The sequence below is a fragment of the Dermochelys coriacea genome, chromosome 15 (genome assembly GCF_009764565.3).
Source record: "Dermochelys coriacea isolate rDerCor1 chromosome 15, rDerCor1.pri.v4, whole genome shotgun sequence".
Lineage (NCBI taxonomy): Eukaryota > Metazoa > Chordata > Testudines > Dermochelyidae > Dermochelys > Dermochelys coriacea.
In genome coordinates, this window is record NC_050082.1 from 20,342,032 (window position 1) to 20,368,904 (window position 26,873).

At 41.9% G+C, this 26,873-nt stretch overlaps 1 protein-coding gene across 2 annotated transcripts in view; it reads right to left on the reverse strand.

The window, feature by feature from the left end:
• The window catches only part of ADGRD1 (adhesion G protein-coupled receptor D1), a 252,094-nt gene that overhangs the window by 71,131 nt on the left and 154,090 nt on the right, over positions 1-26,873 (reverse strand). For both annotated transcript variants that reach the window (XR_006275876.1, XM_038374066.2), the window contains exons 18-19: positions 10,831-10,934; positions 2,652-2,763 (exon numbers count right to left, since the gene is read on the reverse strand). Coding sequence is in view for 1 of the 2 variants with exons in the window: in XM_038374066.2 (XP_038229994.1) it covers positions 2,652-2,763; positions 10,831-10,934 (216 nt within the window). In the remaining variant the exon portion in view is untranslated. The remainder of the gene's footprint in view (positions 1-2,651; positions 2,764-10,830; positions 10,935-26,873) is intronic.

Consider the following 26,873-nt stretch of genomic DNA (forward strand, 5'->3'; position numbering starts at 1 on the left):
AAGAGAGAGACCATGGCAGTAAGATCGTCTTTTTTGTTAATGTTGTTTTATTCCCTATATGTATTTTATTTCCCCCAAGACTGTCTTCTTGGTGAAGTTTTAGCAGCCTTCCTGATCTATTGAGCATTATTTTAGTGTGAGGCTTCCCTTGTTTTCTATTACAAATTGTATCACTGTTGCTGTTTTCTGCAGTCTGCATTTATTTTCCATCTAAAGTTAAACCATTCACTGTCATTTTCTCCCCAGCACCTTATCATGTTCACTCAGGACCTGCTAAGGTTTCAGCTGATAGGAAATTTGGGGTTGAACTGTTCATTTTTCTTTCATGTTTTTATGTCAACCTTTATCCCTGAGCTGTGCATGTCAGAGGCTGACACATGGGTGGAGAGACAAATGCCATGGCCCCACAAGTGACACTGCTGCTGAAAATCATCATCATCTAATGCAAGGGTGCCAAGACATGAGAAACACAGGGCCATATTGGCAGATGTGGTGAGAGGAGAAGGGCAGTATGGACCACTAGTGAGAAAAGTATAGCCATGGACTGTCCTTCCTTCCCTCCCTCCCACGGCAGGAGGGATAGCTTAGTGGTTTGAGCATTTGGCCTGCTAAACCCAGGGTTGTGAGTTCAATCCTTGAGGGGGCTGTTTAGGGATCTCAGCCAAAAATTGGGGATTGGTCCTGCTTTGAGCAGGGGGTTGGACTAGATGACCTCTGAGATCCCTTCTAACCCTGAGATTCTATGATGACTGCAGATGGTGTAATATTAGAAATCAGGATTCCCTATATTCTGTTCCTGGCTCTGCTATTGATTCACTGGGTGATCTTCTACTACTTTTTGCCCTCTCTGTGTTTCAGATCACTCTTCTGTAAAATGAAAATAAGGATACCCAGTTTTACAAAGTGCTTTTAGATCCTCAGATGAAAACTCTGTAAATGCCAGATACTATTAACTTACCAGAAGCCACAGGATGCCAGTTGATTTGAATACAAATTTACCTATGTTTTGTGTTGCCCGAATGAAAAGCACACAACTCTCATATGTGCTTGTACTGAAAACAGAAAGAATGACAGATGAATAAGAACCTGTATGTTGGTTATCAAAAGCAGTATGGTACAGTCGCTGATCTCCAAAGCAGCCAAGTTTTGTTCTATTAAAAATCTGAAGTGCTGTAGAACATTATCTAAAAATAAGATTTTGTTTTCTCCTGATGCAGGAGGGAATTTACATCTTAGGATCATGTGTTAATTTTAAATAGCTTTTTTTTAATAAAAGCCACAAACACCAGTACATTAATGGTAACAAATTACATGTTCTTCCTCTGGTGGGAAGCCAGATTTATTTGCTCATTACATCTGTTGTGGGTAACTTGGCACATCCCTATTATTCTGGTCTAACAAATGGTATCAGTCCTGATCCTGCAGCTGCTTGGAGCAAGGAACTTTTCATCTGCAGGATGTGTCCATAGACTGAAGACCAGTACATCTCAGGGTTCGATATGGCCCATAGTTTTAAATGAAAAGTTAGTACATTGCTTTCAAAGTCTTGTAAGAACTTCAAAGTGGGTGGGGTCCCTTCCTGAAAACGGGTACACACCTACAATTGGTCAATTCAGTCCATACTCACAGAGCAGCACCCTCAAGTAATGCTCTTTACCATCTCTGCCTGGCTAAGAAACTCTGTCCCATATTGATAGATGATGACCTCGCTTTGGTTATGCACACCTTCATCACCTTCCACCTGAACTACAACAATGCTTATACCTGGGGCAAGGAGCCAACAGTCCTTAGGAAACTCCAGCCAGTGCAGAACCTTGCAGTGCGTCTTTTCAGCAGCATGGCTATCCCAAGCACATCAAACCTGTCCTCATTCTCTGCACTGGTTTTCCATAGAATACGGAATCAAGTTTAAGGTCTTGGTCCTTATCTTCAATTTGCTCAATTGCCTAAGGCCATGACAGCCAAAAAATCATCTAAAACTGCAGGATAAGGACTCTGGTCAACAATTATGTTCCTTAGCAAAACAGAACTTTCTGCTACACAAGTAAAACTCATCTGTGCAGGAGATAGAGTTTTCTCAGGAATTAGTCCAAGACTGAAGAACTTAACTGCCACAGGAACTAGGACCACCAGAAACCTCACCTCTTTCCACTCAAAGTGCAAGGGGCACTTCTTCAATTTTCCTTGTCTAATGCAACATGGGCATACTGGGAAAAAATCCTATCTATACAAAATGCTACAGCACATGCAATTTCCTCCCTGGAGAGAAAGGATGAAGCAAACGTGATAGATGTTAGTTAGATTAATTAATGCACTCAGGTGTTAGGACACTATGGTGTTGAGGGCAGTATGAGAATCTAGGTAGAATGGAACAGAATAGAAATAGTTTCATACATTTGATGATCAGCATCTCTGTTTTTATTTTTCAAATACCAAGCATGGAATGATGCAGTGATAAAATAGTTTGGGGGTATAAAAGCCTTTAACTTGCTTTGTCTTGCGCTGTGGGTTAGGATTTTTGGCTTACAAGTGTGTTTAAAATAAGAGAAAGGTTGTAATACACACAATCTTGCTCTTGGCATGCTGTATTTACGTCCATGGAGGTGACTTGCCAAAAAAAAAAAAGGCAAAATGTGCTTTTCAATACTTACCATTCCTGGGCTGAATTGAAAGCTGATGAGAAGCAGGATCTGAGCCACCAGGATGGCAAAGGACAGGTTGGCGTGGATGTGGTAGCGCTGATTACGCATGGTGCTGACAGAGCTGGGCGAAGGAGGAAAGGCTTATGAGTAAAACAATATTCCAAGAAGCAGTAATACATTTATGATTTATTTGCATGGGGTTATTTTTTATGATGCGGTTTTGAGTTCTTTCTTCCTTCAGGATTAAGCTGTGTTTAATCAGGTTCCTCAATATGCTGACACAACACTGAACAAATCAAAAGGATTGAGGTGCATATTAAGTAGCTCTACTAGTAATGGGTGGAAGAGTATTAATAAAGGGCCCGATCCTGCAAGGTGCTGAGTGCTAAAGGATGTCAGTGGACACAGAGGCAGATCAGCACTTTGCAGAAGACCCTCCACATCTTGCAGAATCCGGCCCAAATGACATCACAGCTTGATTTTATCTTGTATTCAACACAAGCATTATACGCCTATTTCAGTAGGAATGAGTGACCCTAAAAAGGCTCATATTCAGGTTTGACTTGGATAAGATTGCCAGCTTCGGGGCAGGGCGGGCACTGTATCTTTCTGTGTATCTGTGCAATACCTAGCTCAGTGGGGCCCTGACCCTGGTGATGTCACCTGGGCATTAACACAATACAAAAAGTCTGAACCTTTCTCTATTAGTTCTAGAAAATCAGGCTGAAAATCCTAAGAGAACACACTTTCTTAAAAGTTTTCTGGCACTCTTGCTTTGTTTCCCAACCACAACCAGGAAGTGAAAAACCTCCACTTGTCTGAATATTTCAGATCCTCAACATAATTTGCAAAAAGAAAAGGAGTACCCGTGGCACCTTAGAGACTAACAAATTTATTAGAGCATAAGCTTTCGTGAGCTACAGCTCACTTCCTGTCAACATAATTTGATTCTAAAAAGAGAAGAAGATTTAGGGACAGCAGATTTTCTTATTTAATCCGATGCCTGCCAGTCCCTATCTATCAGTTTTAACCCTTTCAGTAACTGGGCTGGATGTTTGGCATCATGAATGATAGTACTGTCTGTACACAAAGATAGGCACTTCCATCTTTCCTACACATCTTGCCGCATTGCCAACTGCTCATGATGATACATCATATAGTGCCTGCCACCAGATGACACAATGACACAGACTAGGTGGAAAACAAGTATAGCTTTTTGTCGTGTTGGCTTTTTTTGTCATCATTTTAGCCAACACCCATTTAGAATATCAAGGGTTTATTGAAGAGACATAGAGGTCTGTCTATCTATGTCCTACAAGTAATTCAAAGACATGTAGTGTTGCATAATGTCAGTGTCTCTCTAGTTATGAACTTCATGTAGACATAAACTGAAGCATCACCAATCCAGAAAGCAAGTAAGGCTGCAGCACTCTTAGACACTGACCATCTGTTGCCAGTGTGTACAGAAGCTAAGATCTCAACAGATTGCACCCTGCTTAGCTCACAGCCATTTAAAACTAGTTTGCAACATTTCCCTTCAATTATCTAATGAGGCCCTGTCCTCCAGTAAAAACTAATCAAATTATTTTAAGTGACATGGTGTAACTCAGCCTTGTGACTCTAAGCTGTGTCCAAGCTCTTCTTTTAAGTCTTCTAATGTCTCCCATTTCCCTATAGGCGCCACAGCCCAGGTGTCTTCCTGGGAGCTGTATGAAGTAACATAGCTCCTTTCCTTCCCAAACCTTCTCCCATCCACTGTTCTGCTCTCACAGTCAGAAGCAGCGAGGGAGCCATGGAATAGATCTCCCACTAGCAAAGGTGCTGACTGCCCAAGAACACATATGTAGGCTTTGGAACCCTTTGGAAACTGGTGTTTCCATGTGTTATATTATCATAGTGCCTCAGAACCCCAGCTGTGCACAGTGCGTCCATGTATGACCTCTCAGACCAGGAAACTTAGAAGGAATATCACAGTGTTGGAACAAACTAAGCAACCATGACAACTAGTGTTTTGTTGTTGGTGTACGGCAATAAACGCCTCATATAATCCAGCTTCTAAACCTGGTCCACTTAACAGTATGCTCAGAAATTACACTTGGGTGGTCAAATAATCTCTTGAATGATTAGGAGGCAGTTGGTCTAGTGGCTAAGGCCCTGGACTGGGCTCAATGGACAAGGATTCTGTTCCCAGCTTTGCCACTGATTTGGTGTGTGACCTTGGGCAAGTCACTGCCTCTCTCTGTGCTTCTGTTTCCCTTCCCGCTCTTTGCCTTATCTATGTAGATTGTAAGCTCTTTGGGGCAAGGACTGTATCTTACTGTGTGTTTGTATAGCACCGAGCACAGTGGGCCCTGACTTCAGTTGATACTGCTGTTATACAAATAATAAACAATGATAAATGTCTATTTCATCCTCCTAACTGTCTCAAGAGCTCAATGGCAAAAGTCTTCCAGTGCAGAGAGACCACTAAAGGGCTTTCACATTACTAACAGGAGGCTGAAGTTGTGCAGAGGGCTTTATCACAAGCACTGGAGTGAATTTCACTTGATTTGTTGGATTTGTTTGTCCTACTAAGGGACCGTTTGAAAACGAGGCCAGCAGAGGTAGAGTCAGAGCTTGAAAACAAAGGTAGGATGATGTGATATAATTGCTTCAGTTCTGTGCGAAAAATATACGCCAAATTCATATAAATTAGAGACAGGAAAGATTTATTCCATCATCTTGCTCATTCCTATCTGCCAATGTAGAATTATAGTCTATTGAGTATTTTATATTTCAGCATCAATTCTAAATTTCTACATAGAATCATAGGACTGGAAGGGACCTTGAGAGGTCGTCTAGTCCAGGTCCCTGCACTCATGGCAGGACTAAGTATTATCTAGACCATCTTTTAGGCAATAAAACTTGAGGTCAGGGTCTAGGCTATAGATTCTTCAGAAGAGTAACAAGCAATTTGAGGATGTTGGGGTTTTCTTTAAATATGTAAATGGCATTTTAGTCCATTTAATTAGTTTCTGTGTTAATGTGGTTGTACCTGGTATCTTTCATAGCCAAATCATCTTACCGCTCTTCACAATTAATTATACTGGGCTTGATTTTCATCTCACTTACACAGATGTAAACCAGGAGTAACTCCAGTGAAGTCAAAGAAATTACACCAAAGTGAGTGAGTGGAGAATCAATCCCATCATTTCCATATTTTTATAATACTGCATTGTGCTAGTATCTACAGGTGGGTGACTTATCTATGAATACGGAAATGCAGCATTAATTGCTACCTCCCCAAATTATATTCTGTATCCATCCCTGGGAGTTTCACTCTCTATCTGAATTCTTACTGTGGTAAACAAGTTGGCTGGCAGGATGTGGGTCCTTTCTCAGTGCATCCTATTCTCATTTTCATCACCTTGGTTTTTGGTCTCTATACTGCAGTGTGCTGCCCATTGTATTTTGTTCACCATCTAAGTCAAGGCTCAAGTAACACAACTCAGAAATTGCTTTGAGAAGCCTCTTGGATAATTTTTTGGGCTCAGTATAAGATTGACTCAACCTTAATTTTAGGTACAAGTTAGTGGCAGCCACTTAAACTATGAAAGAAACATGGTAGAGCAGGCAAATCCAGCTGGAAGAAGAGTGACTACGCATTTCCCTACGTCTAGATGACGAAGCTCTTTGAAAAAATAATGGGTGGAATTCACCCCTGTGCAAAGGACCACGCAAGGCTCTGCATCAGTCCCCAAACAGGTCACTAGTGAGCTGTCTGAACGTCCTAGAGAGAAGCTGATTAGTAATTACATCGTTACCCCCATAAAGTTGCCTTTAGTAAGAATGGGGAAGCGTCTCCACAGAAATAAGGCAGCAGCAAGCCATGATGTATTCACTGTGGACTCAAAAAGAAAAGGAGTACTTGTGGCACCTTAGAGACTAACAAATTTATTAGAGCATAAGCTTTCGTGAGCTGCAGCTCACTTCATCGGATGCATTTGGTGGAAAAAACAGAGGAGAGATTTATATACACACACACAGAGAACATGAAACAATGGGTTTATCATACATACTGTAAGGAGAGTGATCACTTAAGATAAGCCATCACCAGCAGCAGGGGGGGGGAAGGAGGAAAACCTTTCATGGTGACAAGCAAGGTAGGCTAATTCCAGCAGTTAACAAGAATATTAGAGGAACAGTGAGGGGTGGGGTGGGGGGAGAAATACCCTGGGGAAATAGTTTTACTTTGTGTAATGACTCATCCATTCCCAGTCTCTATTCAAGCCTAAGTTAATTGTATCCAGTTTGCAAATTAATTCCAATTCAGTAGTCTCTCGTTGGAGTCTGTTTTTGAAGCTTTTTTGTTGAAGTATAGCCACTCTTAGGTCTGTGATCGAGTGACCAGAGAGATTGTAGTGTTCTCCAACTGGTTTTTGAATGTTATAATTCTTGACGTCTGATTTGTGTCCATTCATTCTTTTACATAGAGACTGTCCAGTTTGGCCAAAGTACATGGCAGAGGGGCATTGCTGGCACATGATGGCATATATCACATTGGTAGATGCGCAGGTGAAGGAGCCTCTGATAGTGTGGCTGATGTGATTAGGCCCTATGATGGTGTCCCCGAATAGATATGTGGACAGAGTTGGCAATGGGCTTTGTTGCAAGGATAGGTTCCTGGGTTGGTGATTCTGTTGTGTGGTGTGTGGTTGCTGGTGAGTATTTGCTTCAGATTGGGGGGCTGTCTGTAAGCAAGGACTGGTCTGTCTCCCAAGATCTGTGAGAGTGATGGGTCGTCCTCCTGCCAACACTACAAAATGAAGGATTCTGGGTGGACTCCTCCTGAAGGTCGAAACAGCAGCCTGGATTTCCACATAGAGTGCTTCCGCTGACGTGCACAAGCTGAAATTGTGGAAAAGCAGCTTCGCTTACCCCATAACCTCAGCCATGCAGAACACAGTGCCATCCACAGCCTCAGAAACAACTCTGACATCATAATCAAAAAGGCTGACAAAGGAGATGCTGTCGTCATCATGAAGAGGTCGGAGTATGAACAAGAGGCTACTAGGCAGCTCTCCAACACCACTTTCTACAAGCCATTACCCTCTGATCCCACTGAGAGTTACCAAAAGAAACTACAGCATTTGCTCAAGAAACTCCCTGAAAAAACACATGAACAAATCCACACAGACACACCCCTGGAGCCCCGACCTGGGGTATTCTATCTGCTACCCAAGATCCATAAACCTGGAAATCCTGGACGCCCCATCATCTCAGGCATTGGCACCCTGACAGCAGGATTGTCTGGCTATGTAGACTCCCTCCTCAGGCCCTTCGTTACCAGCACTCCCACCTATCTTCGAGACACCACTGACTTCCTGAGGAAACTACAGTCCATTGGTGATCTTCCTAAAAACACCATCCTAGCCACTATGGATGTAGAAGCCCTCTACACCAACATTCCACACAAAGATGGACTACAAGCCATCAGGAACAGTATCCCCGATACTGTCACGGCTAACCTGGTGGCTGAACTTTGTGACTTTGTCCTCACCCATAACTATTTCACATTTGGGGACAATGTATACCTTCAAATCAGCAGCACTGCGATGGGTACCCGCATGGCCCCACAGTATGCCAACATTTTTATGGCTGAATTAGAACAACGCTTCCTCAGCTCTCGTCCCCTAATGCCCCTACTCTACTTGCGCTACATTGATGACATCTTCATCATCTGGACCCATGGAAAAGAAGCTCTTGAGGAATTCCACCATGATTTCAACAATTTCCATCCCACCATCAACCTCAGCCTGGACCAGTCCACACAAGAGATCCACTTCCTGGACACTACGGTGCTAATAAGCGATGGTCACATAAACACCACCCTATATCGGAAACCTACTGACCGCTATTCCTACCAACATGCCTCTAGCTTTCATCCAGATCATACCACTCGATCCATTGTCTACAGCAAAGCGCTACGATATAACCGCATTTGCTCCAACCCCTCAGACAGAGACAAACACCTACAAGATCTCTATCATGCATTCCTACAACTACAATACCCACCTGCTGAAGTGAAGAAACAGATTGACAGAGCCAGAAGAGTACCCAGAAGTCACCTACTACAGGACAGGCTCAACAAAGAAAACAACAGAACGCCACTAGCCATCACCTTCAGCCCCCAACTAAAACCTCTCCAACGCATCATCAAGGATCTACAACCTATCCTGAAGGACGACCCATCACTCTCACAGATTTTGGGAGACAGACCAGTCCTTGCTTACAGACAGCCCCCCAATCTGAAGCAAATCCTCACCAGCAACCACACACCACACAACAGAACCACTAACCCAGGAACCTATCCTTGCAACAAAGCCCGTTGCCAACTCTGTCCACATATCTATTCAGGGGATACCATCATAGGGCCTAATCACATCAGCCACACTATCAGAGGCTCCTTCACCTGCGCATCTACCAATGTAATATATGCCATCATGTGCCAGCAATGCCCCTCTGGCATGTACATTGGCCAAACTGGACAGTCTCTACGTAAAAGAATGAATGGACACAAATCAGACATCAAGAATTATAACATTCAAAAACCAGTTGGAGAACACTTCAATCTCTCTGGTCACTCGATCACAGACCTAAGAGTGGCAATACTTCAACAAAAAAACTTCAAAAACAGACTCCAACGAGAGACTGCTGAATTGGAATTAATTTGCAAACTGGATACAATTAACTTAGGCTTGAATAGAGACTGGGAATGGATGAGTCATTACACAAAGTAAAACTATTTCCCCATGGTATTTCTCCCTCCCACCCCACCCCCCACTGTTCCTCTGATATTCTTCTTAACTACTGGAATTATCCTACCTTGCTTATCACCATGAAAGGTTTTCCTCCTTTCCCCCCCCTGCTGCTGGTGATGGCTTATCTTAAGTGATCACTCTCCTTACAGTGTGTATGATAAACCCATTGTTTCATGTTCTCTGTGTGTGTGTATATAAATCTCTCCTCTTTTTTTTCCACCAAATGCATCCGATGAAGTGAGCTGTAGCTCACGAAAGCTTATGCTCAAATAAATTTGTTAGTCTCTAAGGTGCCACAAGTACTCCTTTTCTTTTTGCGAATACGGACTAACACGGCTGCTACTCTGAAACCTGTCACTGTGGACTGAAAGCAAAAAACATGGTAACCAAAAATTAAAAGCTCTTCCCAGCCTGGTGTGAAATTCATCCCCATGCAGTGGGGCCAGCAGAAGTCCTTTGCAGCACTTCCATCACACTTAAACCCTGAGGGTTAAATCCTCGCCAGGGGCCGCGGAAAAGGCAGGGCCAGGGGGCCATGGCCCCATCACTTTTAAAAGCAGCCATAAGGGCGAGTGATGGCGGGGAGGGGACAGAGAGGAGGCAGTGGTGGGGGGCAGAGTCTTGGGGGAAACAGGTGGCGCACAAGTGGGGCCTTGGGGGAAGGTGCAGCACAAAGGTGGGGGCTCAGGGAGAAAGGGTGGCACAAGGGGTAGGGCCATGGTTCAGGCGCTGGTGGCCCCCCCCCCACTTTTAGGGAGCTTCCACCATTCCTTACCCTGGCCCCATTGAAGGCAACTGCAAAACTCAACTTGACCTCAAAAGGTGCAGTGTTTCACCGTGAGAGTTCAAGCGGTGCCAGTGCAGAGGTTTTGCCACAGCATTCTCTTCTCTCTGGGCTTTCGGTGGCCGTTCTAATAACCCCTTCCCAAATGCCTGTGGCACAAGAGAATGGGCGACAAGAAGGAAGCATTGCCCCGCATCCTGTCATGCCTCTTTATACAGCCTTGCTTCGGATGAACATAAAGGCAAACGTGAAGTCCCAATCCTGCAGTCCTTACTCAGGCTAAGCTCCCATCGACCTCAGGATCAGCCCAGATACCAGCCTCAGACCCTCTTTTCAAATTCTAAAACCAGAGCAAAACGGGGATATATATTACAAGCATCTAACTTGCTATTTAAAGACCTTCCCATTCTGGGAAATTAAACTGAGGAACAACCAACTGTTACAAATATATGTGCAGAATCTAATTAAAGGGGCTTAGGGAATTAATAACCTTTGAACACCTCAAAATATCCAGTTCGGTGGTCTGAAATGAAAATGTTTGCATTAATCTGCCAGACTTTCAGGGTGATATTTGCTCAGCAGATATACAGTTAAAATTACTCACGACAGAATAGCAAACGTGACCAGAGTGATAGTCAAACAGAAGATGGACAGGGAGCAGCCGATGTAAGTGATGGATGACAGCACCATCTGGTGTTGAGGAGTCAGCTGTGCAAAAAGGGAAAACAAAAATGTAATCTATTTATTGATTTAATATGCTAGAGAACCATATAGTCTGGTGAAGGTCTGCCCACTCTATGTGGTAATTCAGGTAATGTGGCTTTGTTCTTCCTTAGACTGTAGCTCCACCCCAGTGCACACATCCCTATATCAGCAATTTCTAGCAAGAGAAATGTATTGAACTATCTGAACCTAAAGTCAAACACCATGAGCTCTCAGATTTCTGTGTCATTTTGGTTCCTCTCTTGTATTTCCTACGACTGTATTTCCTTAAAAGAGGTTCGGTTCAATCTACATTGCTGTGATAATATCAACCCTGAGATTAGATAACACAATAGAAAGCAGTTTATCCAGGCTGTACAAAGGCAAGGGTTGTGCAAGTGCTCTCACACTGCAATAACTTACATCATATAAATGCTGTCAATGCTCCCCAATAGTGAGAGCTGACAAACCAAGGCAGCCAGTAAATCATGGCTGCTTACAGGTGGTTTCCAAACAATACTGTAATCTTTTTTGTGTCGTATTTGTAGTGCCCGTTAAAGAAGCCAGATTGACACTAGTGATATGAAGTCCTCCACAGAATTACAGAACAAGCAAAAGCATGGGCAGCAGAAATGTGAACCTCTCACATCACCCTCAACTCTGACCTGGAGGGACCTTCTATAGGGGCAAAGAAGGAATTCAATTTCCATAAGCACTGAATCCTTGGCCTCTCCGTGTTAATCAAGGTGATCGTTAAGGTGATGCATTCTGTGACATGGATATTCTCTAGTTCCTCAGGGCAGGGACTCTGGCTATGTCTACACTACGGACCTTACAGCAGCAAATCTGTATTGCTGCAGCTGTGCTATGCCGACAGGAGAGAGCTCTCCCGCCGGGATAATTAAACCACCCCAATGAGCAGCAGTAGCTATGTCAGCGGGAGAGACTCTCCCACTGACAGCGCTGTCTGCACCAGTGCTTTAGTCGGTGAAACTTATGTAGGTCAGGGGTGTGTTTTTTCACACCCCGTGACCAACAAAAGTTTTGCCAACACAAGTGCTAGGGTAGAGTCTCTGTTTCTGCTGTTGATCATAAATTATTCAGGAACAGTGTTTTCATTTTCCATGTAAAGTCCTCAGTTTGGAGGAAAAGTGACAAGAAAAGCCACATCTAGTTAAGGGAGCCAGGCAGTATTAACTTATAGTAAAGGATAGTTGGGCAGGGGACCGTTTTCCCATCCTGCAAGAATTAAAAATAAAAAATTTCCCATCCTAAATCAGTTTAAAAGTTATAAACTCCACATCTAGATCCGGTCAAACAAAATGTTTTGTTTAGATAATTCAAAACATTTCATTTCAATTACGGCCTTTTCACTTTTTAAAAAACTAACAAATAAATTAATTTATATTGCTAAACAAAAGGTTGTTTCAAACCAAAAAAATTGAATTTGTCACTTGAAAAATGTAGAAATAGGAATGTTTTAATAAAATAAGGATGTTTTAATAATCTTGAAACTTTTTTGGCATAATTTTTTTGATGTGGGAAATTTGTAGAAACCGATCCTTCACCATGAAGGGTTTCAGTTTCAACAAATTATCATTTTCCAACAAAAAGTATTTTGACAAAAAATTTCTCATAAGCTTTAATAATCAGCTTTCCATTAAAAGTCCTTGGAAGGGGGGGGGGGAAATAAAATCCCGTATTCTTATGCAGAAGCAACCATTTATTCTAAATAGAGTCAATAATGATGTATTTTTTTGTACTGTAATTATCCAACAACTGTACCAATTCATGTGCAGTAATTTTTACAGCGGCATGGATTCCACCCTAGAGAAAAGGCTATGTAAGATTAAATGATATAGCAGTACAGGAGTGAGACAGACAACTGTTGCTATGATACTACAGTCCCTATGAAATGTGATATGGCCTTTTCGTATTTTCTCTTTCAGCCAGAGACAGGACACATTTCTTGCCACTGACTTGGTTAGCTCCAAATATGGAGCCAAAATGTTGGACCACAGAGAGGGGTGCACATTAACCCTACTAAAACATCCCAACTGTGCCCCCCTGTGTGCCACCCCCCTCAGATTACTCCTTCAATATGAATAATTTGTGGGGGAGATGGGCAGAGTTTAGGAGATGTTTCTGGATCAGGGATGTACATGCACAAAACATACAGACCATATCCCCTGATTGCTAGGACATTCATGTCTTTTGTTATGGGTGACCTGCCGGTCCATAGGCTTTGTGGGAGCTAGGATTTTACTGTGTAAATTTCAACTGGATAAACAGGACCACTGGGCTCAACATTTCCTAGTGGTTAAGAGTTCTGCCTTGAGCTCTCCATACCTCCAGCCAGACATCAACTACCAGAAAATGTCCAACCCAGAGGTCACAGTTGCTCACCAGTGATTGAAATTTACACTACCATGGGATACCATTTGCATTCAAGAATGCAGATAAGGGCTGTAACTGAAAGGTAACCTCTTATTACCATGTCTGGGGAGTCAATATATGAGAGCCAGAGGATCCACCTAATGGAAGTAAACAAACATAGGTTTTTATTTTATTTTTTTATGACGGCAAAGCCTAAAGTTTTTTCACTCTTGTTAAATTAAAGATAAACAAGAATTACCTAACAAGCTTTTTCCATCTCTAATTTATGAGTCTCAGAAATTATCCACAGTAATGAATTAAGATGACATATACACTCCAAATCACCCAACACCTCTCACTCCTATTAAAGACAAGAAGAGCTCCATGCATCTAGGATTTCCAGGCTTGAACCTATATTCTTCAGAACAAAGAATGAAAAGAAAACTACTGTCCACAACAACATTAAATACATTAATAGCTAAAATGGTTCATTTAGGGCCCAGTTCTGTGAGGTGGCAAGTACCCTCAACTCACTGAAGCCATGGAAATTTGAAAGTACTCAGCCTCTTAGGCCCTTAATATATCCCCAGCTCCGTCTTGTAATGACCTGCCTCTTGCCAAACTCTGGTACTCAATCTTCCATTAATATACTCCTTCAGCCACATGGATATGCTGGAAAAAATGTGTGGGCTGCTATCTGTCAAACAAACAAACTAAACCATCAGATCAGAGACAGACAAGAAGTTTACATGCCAACTAGTAACAATAGTGATCAATGGGCATGGGTATTACACAGAAAAGCTCTTTACCACGTGAATTCCAGGGAGTGGGATGCAATGCTATAGAAAAGCATGGGATGATCTCTGGGGCTCAGGGCCTTATTCCAGAAGCCTGGAATAGCCATAGAAAATGGTGCAGGAGAATGGATAGGCCATATTTCAAGCACCAGCTCTTTACTGCCTTCTCACACATACCTGCTGTTATCTCAATGACACGTTCCAACCAGACATAGATCTCATTATGAAGTATAACATACATATTTTTTTAAAAGGGGACCTGGAACCACAAATGACCATGCACTATGAGTTACAAAGAAACAGTTTCCTGAGAGCGAGGGGAAAACAGAGTATCATTCCTAATGCTGATTTCATTTTAATTTGTCCCCTCGTCATGTTTTTGTGGATTTTTCAGATCTTTAATATGGCTTATTGCATAACATGAAATTCAAGCAGGTAACCTTGCCAAAAAGGACAGATACCTAGTGATACAATTTTGTAGTCCAAGACAAAAATGACCATCTGTTCCATTAATGATGCAGCTAGATTATATTGTGCCATAAGGCTTTCTTTTTCATTCCAAAGAAGCTAACTAAAGGAAATAAGATTAAAGAGCATCAAGGGCAACCCTGAGCAATCTGTGAAGAATTCTGATGAGACCAAGGCTCAGGATTGTTCCATTTCACCAAAGAATTTTTCCTTGCTTGTGACTGATTTTGCTTTATGACTTCTCTGACTGTTTGGGTCATTTTCATACCGTGTAACACTCTGTAGAAAGTTGAATTGCTAAGAGACAAGTTGATATAGCCTTGGGTGTTAGTAATCATAAATACATAAAATACAGATGTTTCCTAGTGGCAGTCTTTACAGACGCTCAAAACACCAAAATAAAGCTCACTGTCCAGATGATCTTCCATCTCTTTTTCCCCATGTTGACAGCTTTCTCCCTGAAAATGTCCATAATTCTATAGCAAAAATACTCAACAGTTTCAAAGTTGTATCCATCTAGAGTATTATTTTCTGCTGATATTTTTTCCCAGTTATTTACTCATAAGAAAGAAAAGTCAGTGCATGGCTGTAAAAAATTTATCTCTAAGTTTCAGGGGACTAGATGATTCCAGAGACTTGTAAGGACAAAACTAACCTGGAAATCGTAAGGCACAACATTTATTCTCTTATCTTTATCATGATGATGATAATGAAAAAACTAATACAATTTTACTTACTAATCAGAAATATTACCCAATGCAAGTTATAATTGTTGTTAATATTAAGATATATTTAGAAAACATGACTTATGGGAAAAGGTTGAAAGAATTGGCATGTTCAGTCACAGAAGAGAAGCTTAAGGGGGATGGGACAAAAATATATAAAAGTCTGTTATAAAGAAGAGGAGGAACAATTGTTCTCCAGGTCCACTGAGGGTTGGAAAAGAAGTATTCAGCTTAGCTTGCAGCAAGAGAGATTAAGTTTGGCTATTGGGGGAAAAAAACTTTCTAGCTATAAGGATAGTTAAACCTGATACTGGTTATCTAGCGAGGCTGTGGAATTCCTATCATTAGAGATTTTAAAGAACATGATAGACAAACATCTGCCAGGGATGGTCTAGGTATATTTAACCCTGCCTTAGCATAAGGGGAATGGACTAAATGACCTCTTGAGGTGCCTTCCAGCCCTACATTTCTATAATTCTATGATGGGACAGAATATACCTTTCACCTCTGGGTCACCAGTTCAAATCCAGCTAAGGTCAACAGTGGCTAAAAAATTGTTAGAAAATTAATTTGTTGATATAAATCTAGCTCCCAACAGACAAGTGCCAGATCACAGAAACCGCCAGCACATATAGCACTAACTGGCAATCATGTTTGGGATCCCTTCAGACTGACAAAAAAGACGGAATGGGCCGTGGAATTATGAAGTATCCTCTCTGGCTCCTCCATGTGAGAGCTGGGGCACATTACACTGTGCTTACCCAGGCTGTATCTATTCTGTACGTAAAACAGAAGATTCAGTCTCCAGGGCCGTCAAACTAGGATTCACTGATTCCCTAGATCAGAGGTCTCAACAGGAGTGTGGAGCAGAATGTATTCAGGGGGGAGAGGCGCTTTAGGGGAGAAAAAATATCTTATTGCACACAGCAAATTTTACCCCAGAGCAATGAATTAACTAGCAAAGCTGATTCCTCCAGACATAGCAGGTCCTCAGATAGTGCTATGCCTTTGACTCTAGATGGTGCTGTGTGATTTGACAGATTTCTATTAAGTTTGCATAGCATTATACAAAGTTGTTGCCATCTGTACGTCAATCCTTTTGCTATGACGCAGTGTGTACATTTAGTTGTAAGCATCAACCACAGTGTAGATTTGCACTTATTACAATGGATCATTGACTCTGTCTGAATCAATGCCTTACTGTTTTTAATATTTAGTGAGAGTTGCATGGTATTTTTTTTTAATCAGCACATGTGCTTGGGTGGCGGGCAGGGGCGTAAACGACTACAGACACAAAGAAGGGGGGCACAATCAGATAAGTTTGAGAACCACTGCCCTAGATTCTCTCTCAGGGCAGTGGGCATTGTCCAGGACTCTCTGTTCTATGCCCCTTTCTGGATCCCTTGTTTTGGGCCTTAATCTGTACTCCTGCCCCTTCTTTCTCAATCTTTGTCCCCCACAATTAGTTCATCCCCATGTTTTCTTTGGACTTTTCCCCAGATATTTATTGGTTTTGTACACGGGGACCAAACAGGCCAGAATTTTTCACAAGCACTAAATTAAAACATTTTTTTTTAAAAAAATCTCATAATATAAAATATTTGTCTTTAGAGACAAAGTGCCAGAGAGCTGAGTTTCCAAACCTTATATACTTGCGTCACGTTTTCTCAGCTTTGATCCTGAAGACATCTGTAACGCTATAGACATCAGCTGACAGTTTTACAAGTATACCCACCAAAAGCAATGGCATTTGCTGATTTGTTAAACTATTTTGTCCTTTTTCTTTCCAATTATCAATGTGTCTTTTTTTAAAGACAAGTTCCTGACTTAAAAAAAAGGCCAAAAAAAATAGTGATTTTAAAGATCTCAAGAAAAGATCCCTGAGCACAATGCAATCTGTAGAGAATGTTACCCAAAACTAGAGTTTTTATTTTATAATGTTACTTACTGGTATGAAATACACCCTGTGTTTTTCCTTGTGTGGTGAGACAAACTATTTAAGAAGAGAAAGATTTGTGTTGGATTCAGGGTTGGGTTTATTTTGCTTTTATATGGTACATACATAAAAATATGAGGCTGTTTTTTCCCTTGACTGTCTGATAGAAATGAGGGGCATGGTAATTATAGTCTTGCTCTGAATGCAGACACAGTAGCAGGTTATATTTCACTGCCCCCTCTGGTTAGCCTTTATAAAAACCTTTCTTCTCAAAAGAATCATTAATATCATGAAGTCGCATACAATTACATATTTTGTGACCCTATTTGTACAACTGAACTGTGATCTACCAAGAGACAATCTGGCTACTGCATCCTAGATGTAAATCAACTCTAAATAGGTGCCAACAAAAATTAATGTCATGTGAAACCATTTTTTTCTACCTGTTGTGTTAAAAACTAGGAACCAACTTCCCCTATTGCAGATGCACCTCTCAAATGCAATCTTAATCAAATTAAGAAAGGGATGAAAAATTAACTTTGGCGGCAAGAGTATTTCAGAGACTTTGCAATGCTGGCCCTGGCTGATGAGGCGAATGTTTCAGATTGACTCCAGAAAGGTTGCTAAAATTGACTTTCAATTCAGAGGGGGCTTTATTTATACACTAACAAAATACCACCAATACTAATACAAATTGCTGATTTCCTCCAGCTTGCCAGAACACTTTGCTTAGGGACCTTGGACTACAATTTTCAAATTAACATTCTGAGCTTACTTTATAAGGTTCCCTTTGGAAATAGACCTGCTGAGACCATAAGTATGTCTTTGACATGCACAAAATGAAATTTGTGGGGAGAATTTGTTGGGAGGAGTAAGCACGTAACTCACGGGCATTGTACAATTTCTACTTAAAGGAGAAAAAGTCCACCACACAGAATCAACAGAGACTCTCTTTTAATGAAGCCACAATTTATCAGATACCAAACAAATAAAGTAAAGGAGCATCTGAGAGTCACACTATACAGTAGGTTTCAGAGTAGCAGCCGTGTTAGTCTGTATTCGCAAAAAGAAAAGGAGTACTTGTGGCACCTTAGAGACTAACAAATTTATTAGAGCATAAGCTTTCGTGAGCTACAGCTCACTTCATCCGATGAAGTGAGCTGTAGCTCACGAAAGCTTATGCTCTAATAAATTTGTTAGTCTCTAAGGTGCCACAAGTACTCCTTTTCTTTTTACTATACAGTAGGACACTCAACAGTAGCTGTTTCTGGCAGCTCTACTTTTGAATTCATGTTCTCCATTAGCTCGCTGTCTCCTAGCGATCAACATAAAATGCTACAGAGGGGACTAGTCATGTTTTAAAGGAGCATTCTCTTCACACCAGCCCAGCTGCACTTTATTAAAAAAGTTTTCACTGTGACAAGTCAAATCTTAAAGTCTCCAAAGGTTTCTGCCGAGTTATTAATTAGCATTTTTAGGAGATCTTGTAGTCTTTTAAAAGAGTTCTGGGAAAGATGTCATCAAACAGTAGGTAATCTGTTCATTAAACTTTTCACATAGAGAGGTTTCAGTTTAAATGAAGCTGTAAGGAAGAGCTGTAGGGAGGATGGAGCCAAGTTGCAAAGAAATACTATCATCAGATTATTATAGTGTTTGGAGAGCAGTGAGGCAGGTAATTGTAAACCCATCCTTGTAAGTCTGGTTATGTAGCACACATTGTTTTGCTTCTTTCTTGATTTTTCTCTTTATTTCTTTCAGGCCTAGGGCTTACAATGTTCTCAGCCAGTCTGGTCTTACTAGTAAATCTAGCATAATATGTTAAACTGAAAGAGCTACTTTTGCCCACAGACCTGGAAGCTATATATCTGATCGCTTCTTCCCTTTCTGCTTCTAGCAGAATAAACTTGATACCTCGTCTCCTTCTTCACAATTAAGGGCCAGATCAAGGAAGTCCAGGGGAGAGGCCCACAAGGGGAAGAAAACTCAGTGAGGGACCATTCAGTTGGGGAAAGAAGGGCTGTGTTTTTCACAAAACTCTTAGGCTGAGTTTTCAAAGGAGGATAAAGCCCAGAATCCGGCCCCCAGTCTCTTTAACTCCCAATCTTCTAATTTAACCATAAAAGCACACTACCTCCCTTCAGGGAAGATAGAAGACAGAAGATTGAATATTAGTGAGACCAGGACAGCTGAGACCATGCATCAAGACTGTAAAATGTTTGAGGCAAGGACTGTCTTTTTGTTTTGTGTTTGCACAGAGCCTCACACAATAGGGTCCTGATTCATGACTGAGGCTCCTAAGTACCACCACATTACAAATTGATAATCCATAAATAATAACAAGCAATTAGAAACCATACATGCTAGAATTTAGGGCCATCAGGAGTTGACAGTGGCCTACCCTGCAAGAAAGAAAGAAAGAAAGAAAGAAAGAAAGAAAGAAAGAAAGAAAGAAAGAAAGAAAGAAAGAAAGAAAGAAAGAAAGAAAGAAAGAAAGAAAGAAAGAAAGAAAGAAAGAAAGAAAAAGATTCTAGCCTTCTGCAAGCTCTGCCAGCCCTATAAAGACCCACCGAAAACAGAATTGTGGTGTTTGTCTGTGAACACTCACTGTTTAAGTCTTCTGTGGGAGGAGGAAGCAATAAAAATGTAGCAATATCAACATGGAAAGCAGCAACATTATTTTTCCCAGCTTGCGTCATGGGGTAAATGTAAGCTCAATTCTGCTACAAGAGCAACAGGTTCCTATACCACAAGCAGATGGGTCACTGCTGGGTACATCTCTAGAGGAGCCAGCATCTGTGCCAATTAATAATGTAGTTGACAGAAGAAATACAAAACCATGGCTCCTTGGGCTTCTAGGACAAATGACCCACTAGCTGAGCTAAATCAACAGCTGTGCTAGCTCAAAGTAGCAGAGACTGTTTCTATCTTCACTGTAATTCCACAGTATCTGCTCTGAGACAACAACAAATCATTTCAGGACATGAGTGTCTCTGTAGTGGTACACTCCTGCTTTGTAATTTGTGCTTATGCGTGTGAGTGCACATCCAGCCACACAGAGAGAGCCACACATACGGATGCTCTCACGCTGCCCTTTGCACCAAGCAGTGCATTGTAGTTTGAAGGGCAGATTCTGTCCTATGGCCTCTGCGAGAGATAGCACAAAAGACACAGTTTTGGGGGTCATGATAATGGTACCTTTAGGTCATCTTTGAGTCCTCTGATTCTCAACTGCTCCAGAGACCAAATTGTCACTTGACATAATCTATAGAAGCCTCAAATCTGCTCTAATTTATGGCAGCCTGCCTATAGCTGCTTATGGATTGTACTGCAGCCCGGAATTCCTATGGCACTTGGAACTATGGCCCTGACCCAAGCATGCCCCATACACCAGGGCTTATGGGCGAGAGCAGGGGAAAGCAGCACACAGTCACTTAGGCTGTCCCTATGCTGCTCCTGCACCAGAGAAATTTTCCCCTGATCCCTTACTGCTTACTCATTGTCTCTATACACCATTATACATATAAGGGAGAATCACCCACTGAGTGTCTTATGATGAGATGCAGTACACAGTAGTCTGGAATCAAACCGCAATATTACAAAACTTTTTTGGGAAGAAGACCCAGAAGACGATGACTTAGTCTGCAAGAAGAACAATTGTCCAAATGACACAGTGCGTTGATTTGGACCATCTACCCTTGTTGTGGAGGACGCCCGTGTTGTTTTGCTCAGTATGCAGATAAAAAGGCATTTTTTAGTCAGTATTCCTAATTTAGAAGAGTTTACTTAAACTACACTATAGTTCTTTTAGGTTTTTCTGCCCTTCCAAAAATTAAAAACAAAAACCAGTGAGCTTTCTCCTCTGCCATTCGAAATTCAGTACTTGCCAAGCAATCTCTCTGTCATCTGAGTACCAACAAATACATTCTAAGGAGAAATAAGCTCAGTTCACCAATGCATTATTCTAGTTTTGTCTCTATATAACTCCATGGAAATCATGATCGCAAGCAGAGAATACAGGAGAATGGATCATGAGGTTAGGCTGACCAGATAGCAAGTGTCAAAAATCGGGACAGGAGGTGGCGAGTAATTGGTGCCTATGTGAGAAAAAGACCCCAAAATCAGGGTCCCTATAAAATCGGGACATCTGGTCACCCTACATGAGGTATTTATGGTGTATAGGCAAGTGGCCCCCATTGAAATGAATGGAGTTACGCTGATTCAGAACTGCAATCGCATGGTAGAGGAATGATGCCTGTGATTTAAAAAAAATAATTAAAAATCCACATTGAACTTGTCAGTGGATAAAAGTTGGGATCTAATAAACATGATACACAGAAATCCCAACTAAAATGAAAAAATGCAGAAGACACCACTAAGAGTCAATGCCATTTTCAGAAAAGGGCTTGTTTTCATCCAAGGGTCATTTTAATGGCAAATCTCCAATGATAACTGGAGCAGGTACAGAGAAGGGCTACTAGGATGATCCGAGAAATAGAAAACTTGTCTTATGAAAGAAGACTTAAGGAGCTTGGCTTGTTTAGCCTAACTAAAAGAAGGTTGAGGGGAGATATGATTGCTCTCTATAAATATATCAGAGGGATAAATACAGGAGAAAAAGAGGAATTATTTAAGCTCAGCACCAATGTGGACACAAGAACAAATGCGTATAAACTGGCCACCAGGAAGTTTAGACTTGAAATCAGACGAAGGTTTTTAACCATCAGAGGAGTGAAGTTTTGGAATAGCCTTCCAAGGGAAGCAGTGGGGGCAAAAGATCTATCTGGTTTTAAGATTCTACTTGATAAGTTTATGGAGGAGATGGTATGATGGGATAATGGGATTTTGGTAAGTAATTGATCTTTAAATATTCAGGGTAAATAGGCCTAATCCCCTGAGATGGGATATTAGATGGATGGGATCTGAGTTACCCAGGAAAGAATTTTCTGTAGTATGTGGCTGGTGAATCTTGCCCATATGCTCAGGGTTTAGCTGATTGCCATATTTGGGGTCGGGAAGGAATTTTCCTCCAGGGCAGATTGGAGAGGCCCTGGAGGTTTTAGGCCTTCCTCTGTAGCATGGGGCATGGTTGACTTGAGGGAGGCTTCTCTGCTCCTTGAAGTCTTTAAAGCATGATTTAAGGACTTCAATAGCTCAGACATAGGTGAGGTTTTTCATAGGAGTGGGTGGGTGAGATTCTGTGGCCTGCGCTGTGCAGGAGGTCGGACTAGATGATCAGAATGGTCCCTTCTGACCTTAGTATCTATGAATCTATAACATTTAAAGAGGGGGGAAAATCTGTTTATAGAGGAATCCTGGAACGACTACAAGGGAGATGGCAGATTTGTCTTTGTTCACTGGGTGGGTAAGGCTTGTCCAAACTGTCTGAAAAGATCTGTTTGGCTACTGTCACTTGTCATTAAAAGGGAGAAAAATATGTCAATGCTTACCTAATTTTCAAATATGCTACACAAAGGAAAAATGACTGAGCTAGGACATTTTCACATCCCCAACAATGAGAAACTGGCTGAAAAGTATTAATTGCAACACACCAGGGATCAGAGAGAAAGCCATGACAGTTCCATTTTATTGTTCCATTACTTATTGTCCCATTGCAGCACATAATCTGAGTTTCAGCTTGCTATAAAGTTTGAGAAAACCAGCTATCATTTTAGACTGTAATCGCTAAGGTTCTTTGAGTATGGTATTTGATTAGTAAAAACTGCAGTATCTGCTTTAAGGAAATAACGTTCCAAAACCATACATTTGCTTACGCGCACACGCACACACACTTTATTTAAAGATTACTTTGTTCTTCTTCCACGACCCATGCCATCTAAAATTGGTTTCACCTATATCAACCTGTAACAATAAAAAAATAAAACCATCCACTTACCTTTACAAAGAGAATGTTATGGCTCTGATTTTGCAATTGGATCCCTACAGCCAGGTCTCTGTGCCCCAGGTTTTCCTATAGACACAAGGATCTGCCAACATAGTTCCAACTGCAGGATCTGGAGCTTCATGTTTTTCCCCCTTCGTACATGCTTTTGTGGTTCCTGACAGATAGTCTGAACCATACTGACTGAGTCCCCCTTCTGAATTATGGAACAAGCCCTACAGACTGTCAGGTTGAAAAACAAAGTCATTTGTTAGTTACGGAAACGCAAAACGCTTCTTTAATCATCTGAACCCTATTTCTACTGGGGATTTTAACATTATTGCTTTGATTAAGTACCAAGCAATTTCTCACAGCTACAGGTTACCTAAAAAGGATCTATAGAAGCAGACTAGGCTAAATTCATCCCTGGTTTACCACTGACTTCAGTGGAGGTGATAAGCTGGATTACCCCTGCTTTATGTCTGAATAACAAAAGGATTTTGCTCCATTGTATTACAAAGAATTTCCACAAGGAAGATTTCTAATATTTCCTTTGGATGTAATCTGTATCATCAACTATCATTAAAAATTAAAGACTGTTTAAATGCGATTAATTTTGTAGTATACAGTACACGTGTGGGTCTGTGGTTATTTGCAAGCAATGACCACATGATGTGCTGTTGATAATCCACCATGTGTTATTCTGAGCCTAAATCAAGGTGATAATTTCACATTAAGTTCACTTAAATTGATTTCAGTAGGAGTGCCCACGTGTTTAAAATTAAACACACGCTTTAAGTGTTTTGCCAGATTGGAGTCTAGAACCTGAATCAATGAACTGTGCTAGTAAGTAATCTACTGTCAGAAAGTGGTGGGCATAACCATGGTGGTGTTAATTATTGTTTGCATTTGTGTTGAGGTAGCACCTAGGGGCTTCGGTCATGGAGGAGGACACCACTGTACTAGGTTCTGTACAAACACAGAACAAGAAGACAGTCCATGCCCTAAAAAGCTCACAATGTAAGTAGAGGGCACTAGAAAACAGAATCCCTTTCTGCCTGCATCACATATAGATAAACCCTGTTTTCTTCTCTGCTGCTACAATGGTACAAAATGCTGAGTTTGCATTATGCAGGGAGTGGGCAGAAAGCAGAGGCTAGGTAGGATGGCTCGGCAGGCCTCCAGGGGTTTGTCTGCGGGCTGGCTGTGGGACTGGTTAGAGTGTAGCCGATGGGTCTGCCCACTACACTGGGCCACGGGAGGGAGTCTTTGGTGCACATCTGTGTAGGGTGTATCGGGCTGCAGCCACATTTTCAGATCCTCCAGAATCACGTCCTGAGGCTCTGGCTGCACATTGCCCCACCCCTCCTTGCATTTCCATGCACCGTACGTGGCGCCATAGTGTTACAAGGGCTCCTCATCCACCTCCTCCTGTCGATGGCCAAGATGGCCATTCATCATACGAGGAGGAGGAAGCTCGATGGGGGGACTGCTCCATGACCTCGGGGCCTACTTCCATTCCCTTGTCACTTCATGCTTCCAGACAGAGCTCCTCTGGGTCATGTCCACTATCTCCTCAGACCCCTTTGAGAAGCCGTGGTGCTCTCCAGCATTCTCTGCTCAGTGTTCCCCACTGGATCCCTTCTGCTGGCCCTATGACCTTCACTCCAGTCCTTGTTTTCTCATTGTTTGTCCCCTATAATCATTTGTTGACTGGGCTCAGTGGTTCCTCCCCCTCGGTTGAGCGAGGGGTCTTTCAGCTTGGGGTGGGCCTGAGCTTACCCATGCCAGTTCCAGCAACAGGTACATTGGACCACAGCTTAGTACGGGAGGAACACCGTGGGCAATGGCCGCTGGTACAGGTACAGCTTCACAAAGACATGACATCCCTTTTCTTCTTGTTCTGACAAGCTGAAGACATTAAAAAGGCAAAGAGAACAAAGCAATTCATCTGCAGCCAGGACTTTTGTATGCACTTTGCTTGGAACCGCATGAAATAGAAATGTAAATCCATATCTGAACTTCAAGTGTGTCATGGAGGAATCTCTGTCAACTTGCTTTTTAGTGTCATCATGTCATGTGGCACCATTTCCTTTGGACCATCAAATAGCATTTACTCAGCACAAAGCCCTGGTGTTTTCACATTCATCTCCCACACCCTTTGGATTCTCAGTAATGCCAGAGAGAATGTGAAAGGAGAGGTATCACTTGGGAGAAAATTCAGACGAATACTCTAGGACTCGCAAAGAGAACCATTGTGTCACACTTGCGCCAATCTCCTGGCCATAAAGGCTCCTATTTTGCTGCAGAAGCCAGCAATTCCCCTTTCAAATGGTGTCTGAGCACTGAATCCCCATGTGTCCACCCTCCTTTTGCTAAAATGACATTTATGTGACAGATGGTACAAATAGCCTGGCATGATGCGTATTTGTTGGATAATTGTAAAAATAAAGGTTTCAGAGTAGCAGCCATGTTAGTCTGTATTCGCAAAAAGAAAAGGAGTACTTGTGGCACCTTAGAGACTAACAAATTTATTAGAGCATAAGCTTTCGTGAGCTACAGCTCACTTCATCGGATGCATTTGGTGGAAAAAACAGAGGAGTTCTGTCAGATTATTTTGGGCTGTATTTGCCTTAACTGGCAAGGACTGTTGTGTCCTTGTGGTGGACTGGGGCGGGAAGGTCCATCACCACTTGCCTTCGTATGGGGTTTCAATAGGAGTACGGCCAACAGAGGCTGCCAAGGAGAGGTACTGAGAAAATGCTTCCCCACACCAACACAAATACCTCAACACACCACTGCTACCCATGTTTCAGGCTGTGCTAGCTCTCTCCAGGCAGTAGGAAGGATTGCCACCATAATGCATTACTGCAATCACGCCCGGGGGGGCCTTGCCACTGTGGGTGTCTTGCACTCTGGTTTATGCCAGCAAAAAGCAAACTTAAATCAAGGTTACCCTAACCTTGAATTCTCTTCAACTAGGTGGAAGATCTCTTTGGCTGCCATCACTGCATTGATGTATTGCTCTCTCCCTCAAAGGCAGAGTAGTAGCCACTATAAGCCTGATCCAAAGCCCACTGGAGTCAATGGAAAGACTCCCACTGGCTTCAATGAGTCTTGGATCAGGCCCCAAGCCTGCCGTAGAGTACAGTCTGGTAGGCTGAGCAAGGAGTTGCAAAGCCAGGAATTTCTGAGATCTTAGCTTTGTTACTGACTTGCTGCGTGGCTTTGGACAAATTGCTTAGAAGGGGGCTCATAATATTTATTGAACTTCCAGGGTTGTTGTCAAGATTAATTAGTTAATATCTGCCCAGCATATTCAGAATGCCCAATCTAGGCAGACAAAGCCATATATATGGCTTCATTTATAGCAGCCTTATTTTTAATAACATGATTACAGAGGTAAACAGATTTTTTTCTTGCTCAAGTTCCAAATTCTAGCCGTGTTCTGACTTTAATTACATCCATGTAACTCCACTAATGTAATTAAGGGGAAAATTTGGCCTTTAAAGAATATTTGGCTTATCTTTGTAGGGTTTTTTTATTTATTAATGCCTACTCGTTACAAAATTCTAGCAAATGTTATTACTTCTCAACCATAAACCAATATGATAAATATGTTTCAGTCAGCAAACCTGAATGTCAGCCAAGCATGATATGGACATAACAGCAGAGTGATAAAGACAAATAATTTCAGCTTTGCCTGGTGCCAATTCATCACTAAGCTAACAGACCGGTGCCAGCCTAACATCTGAGTGCCACATG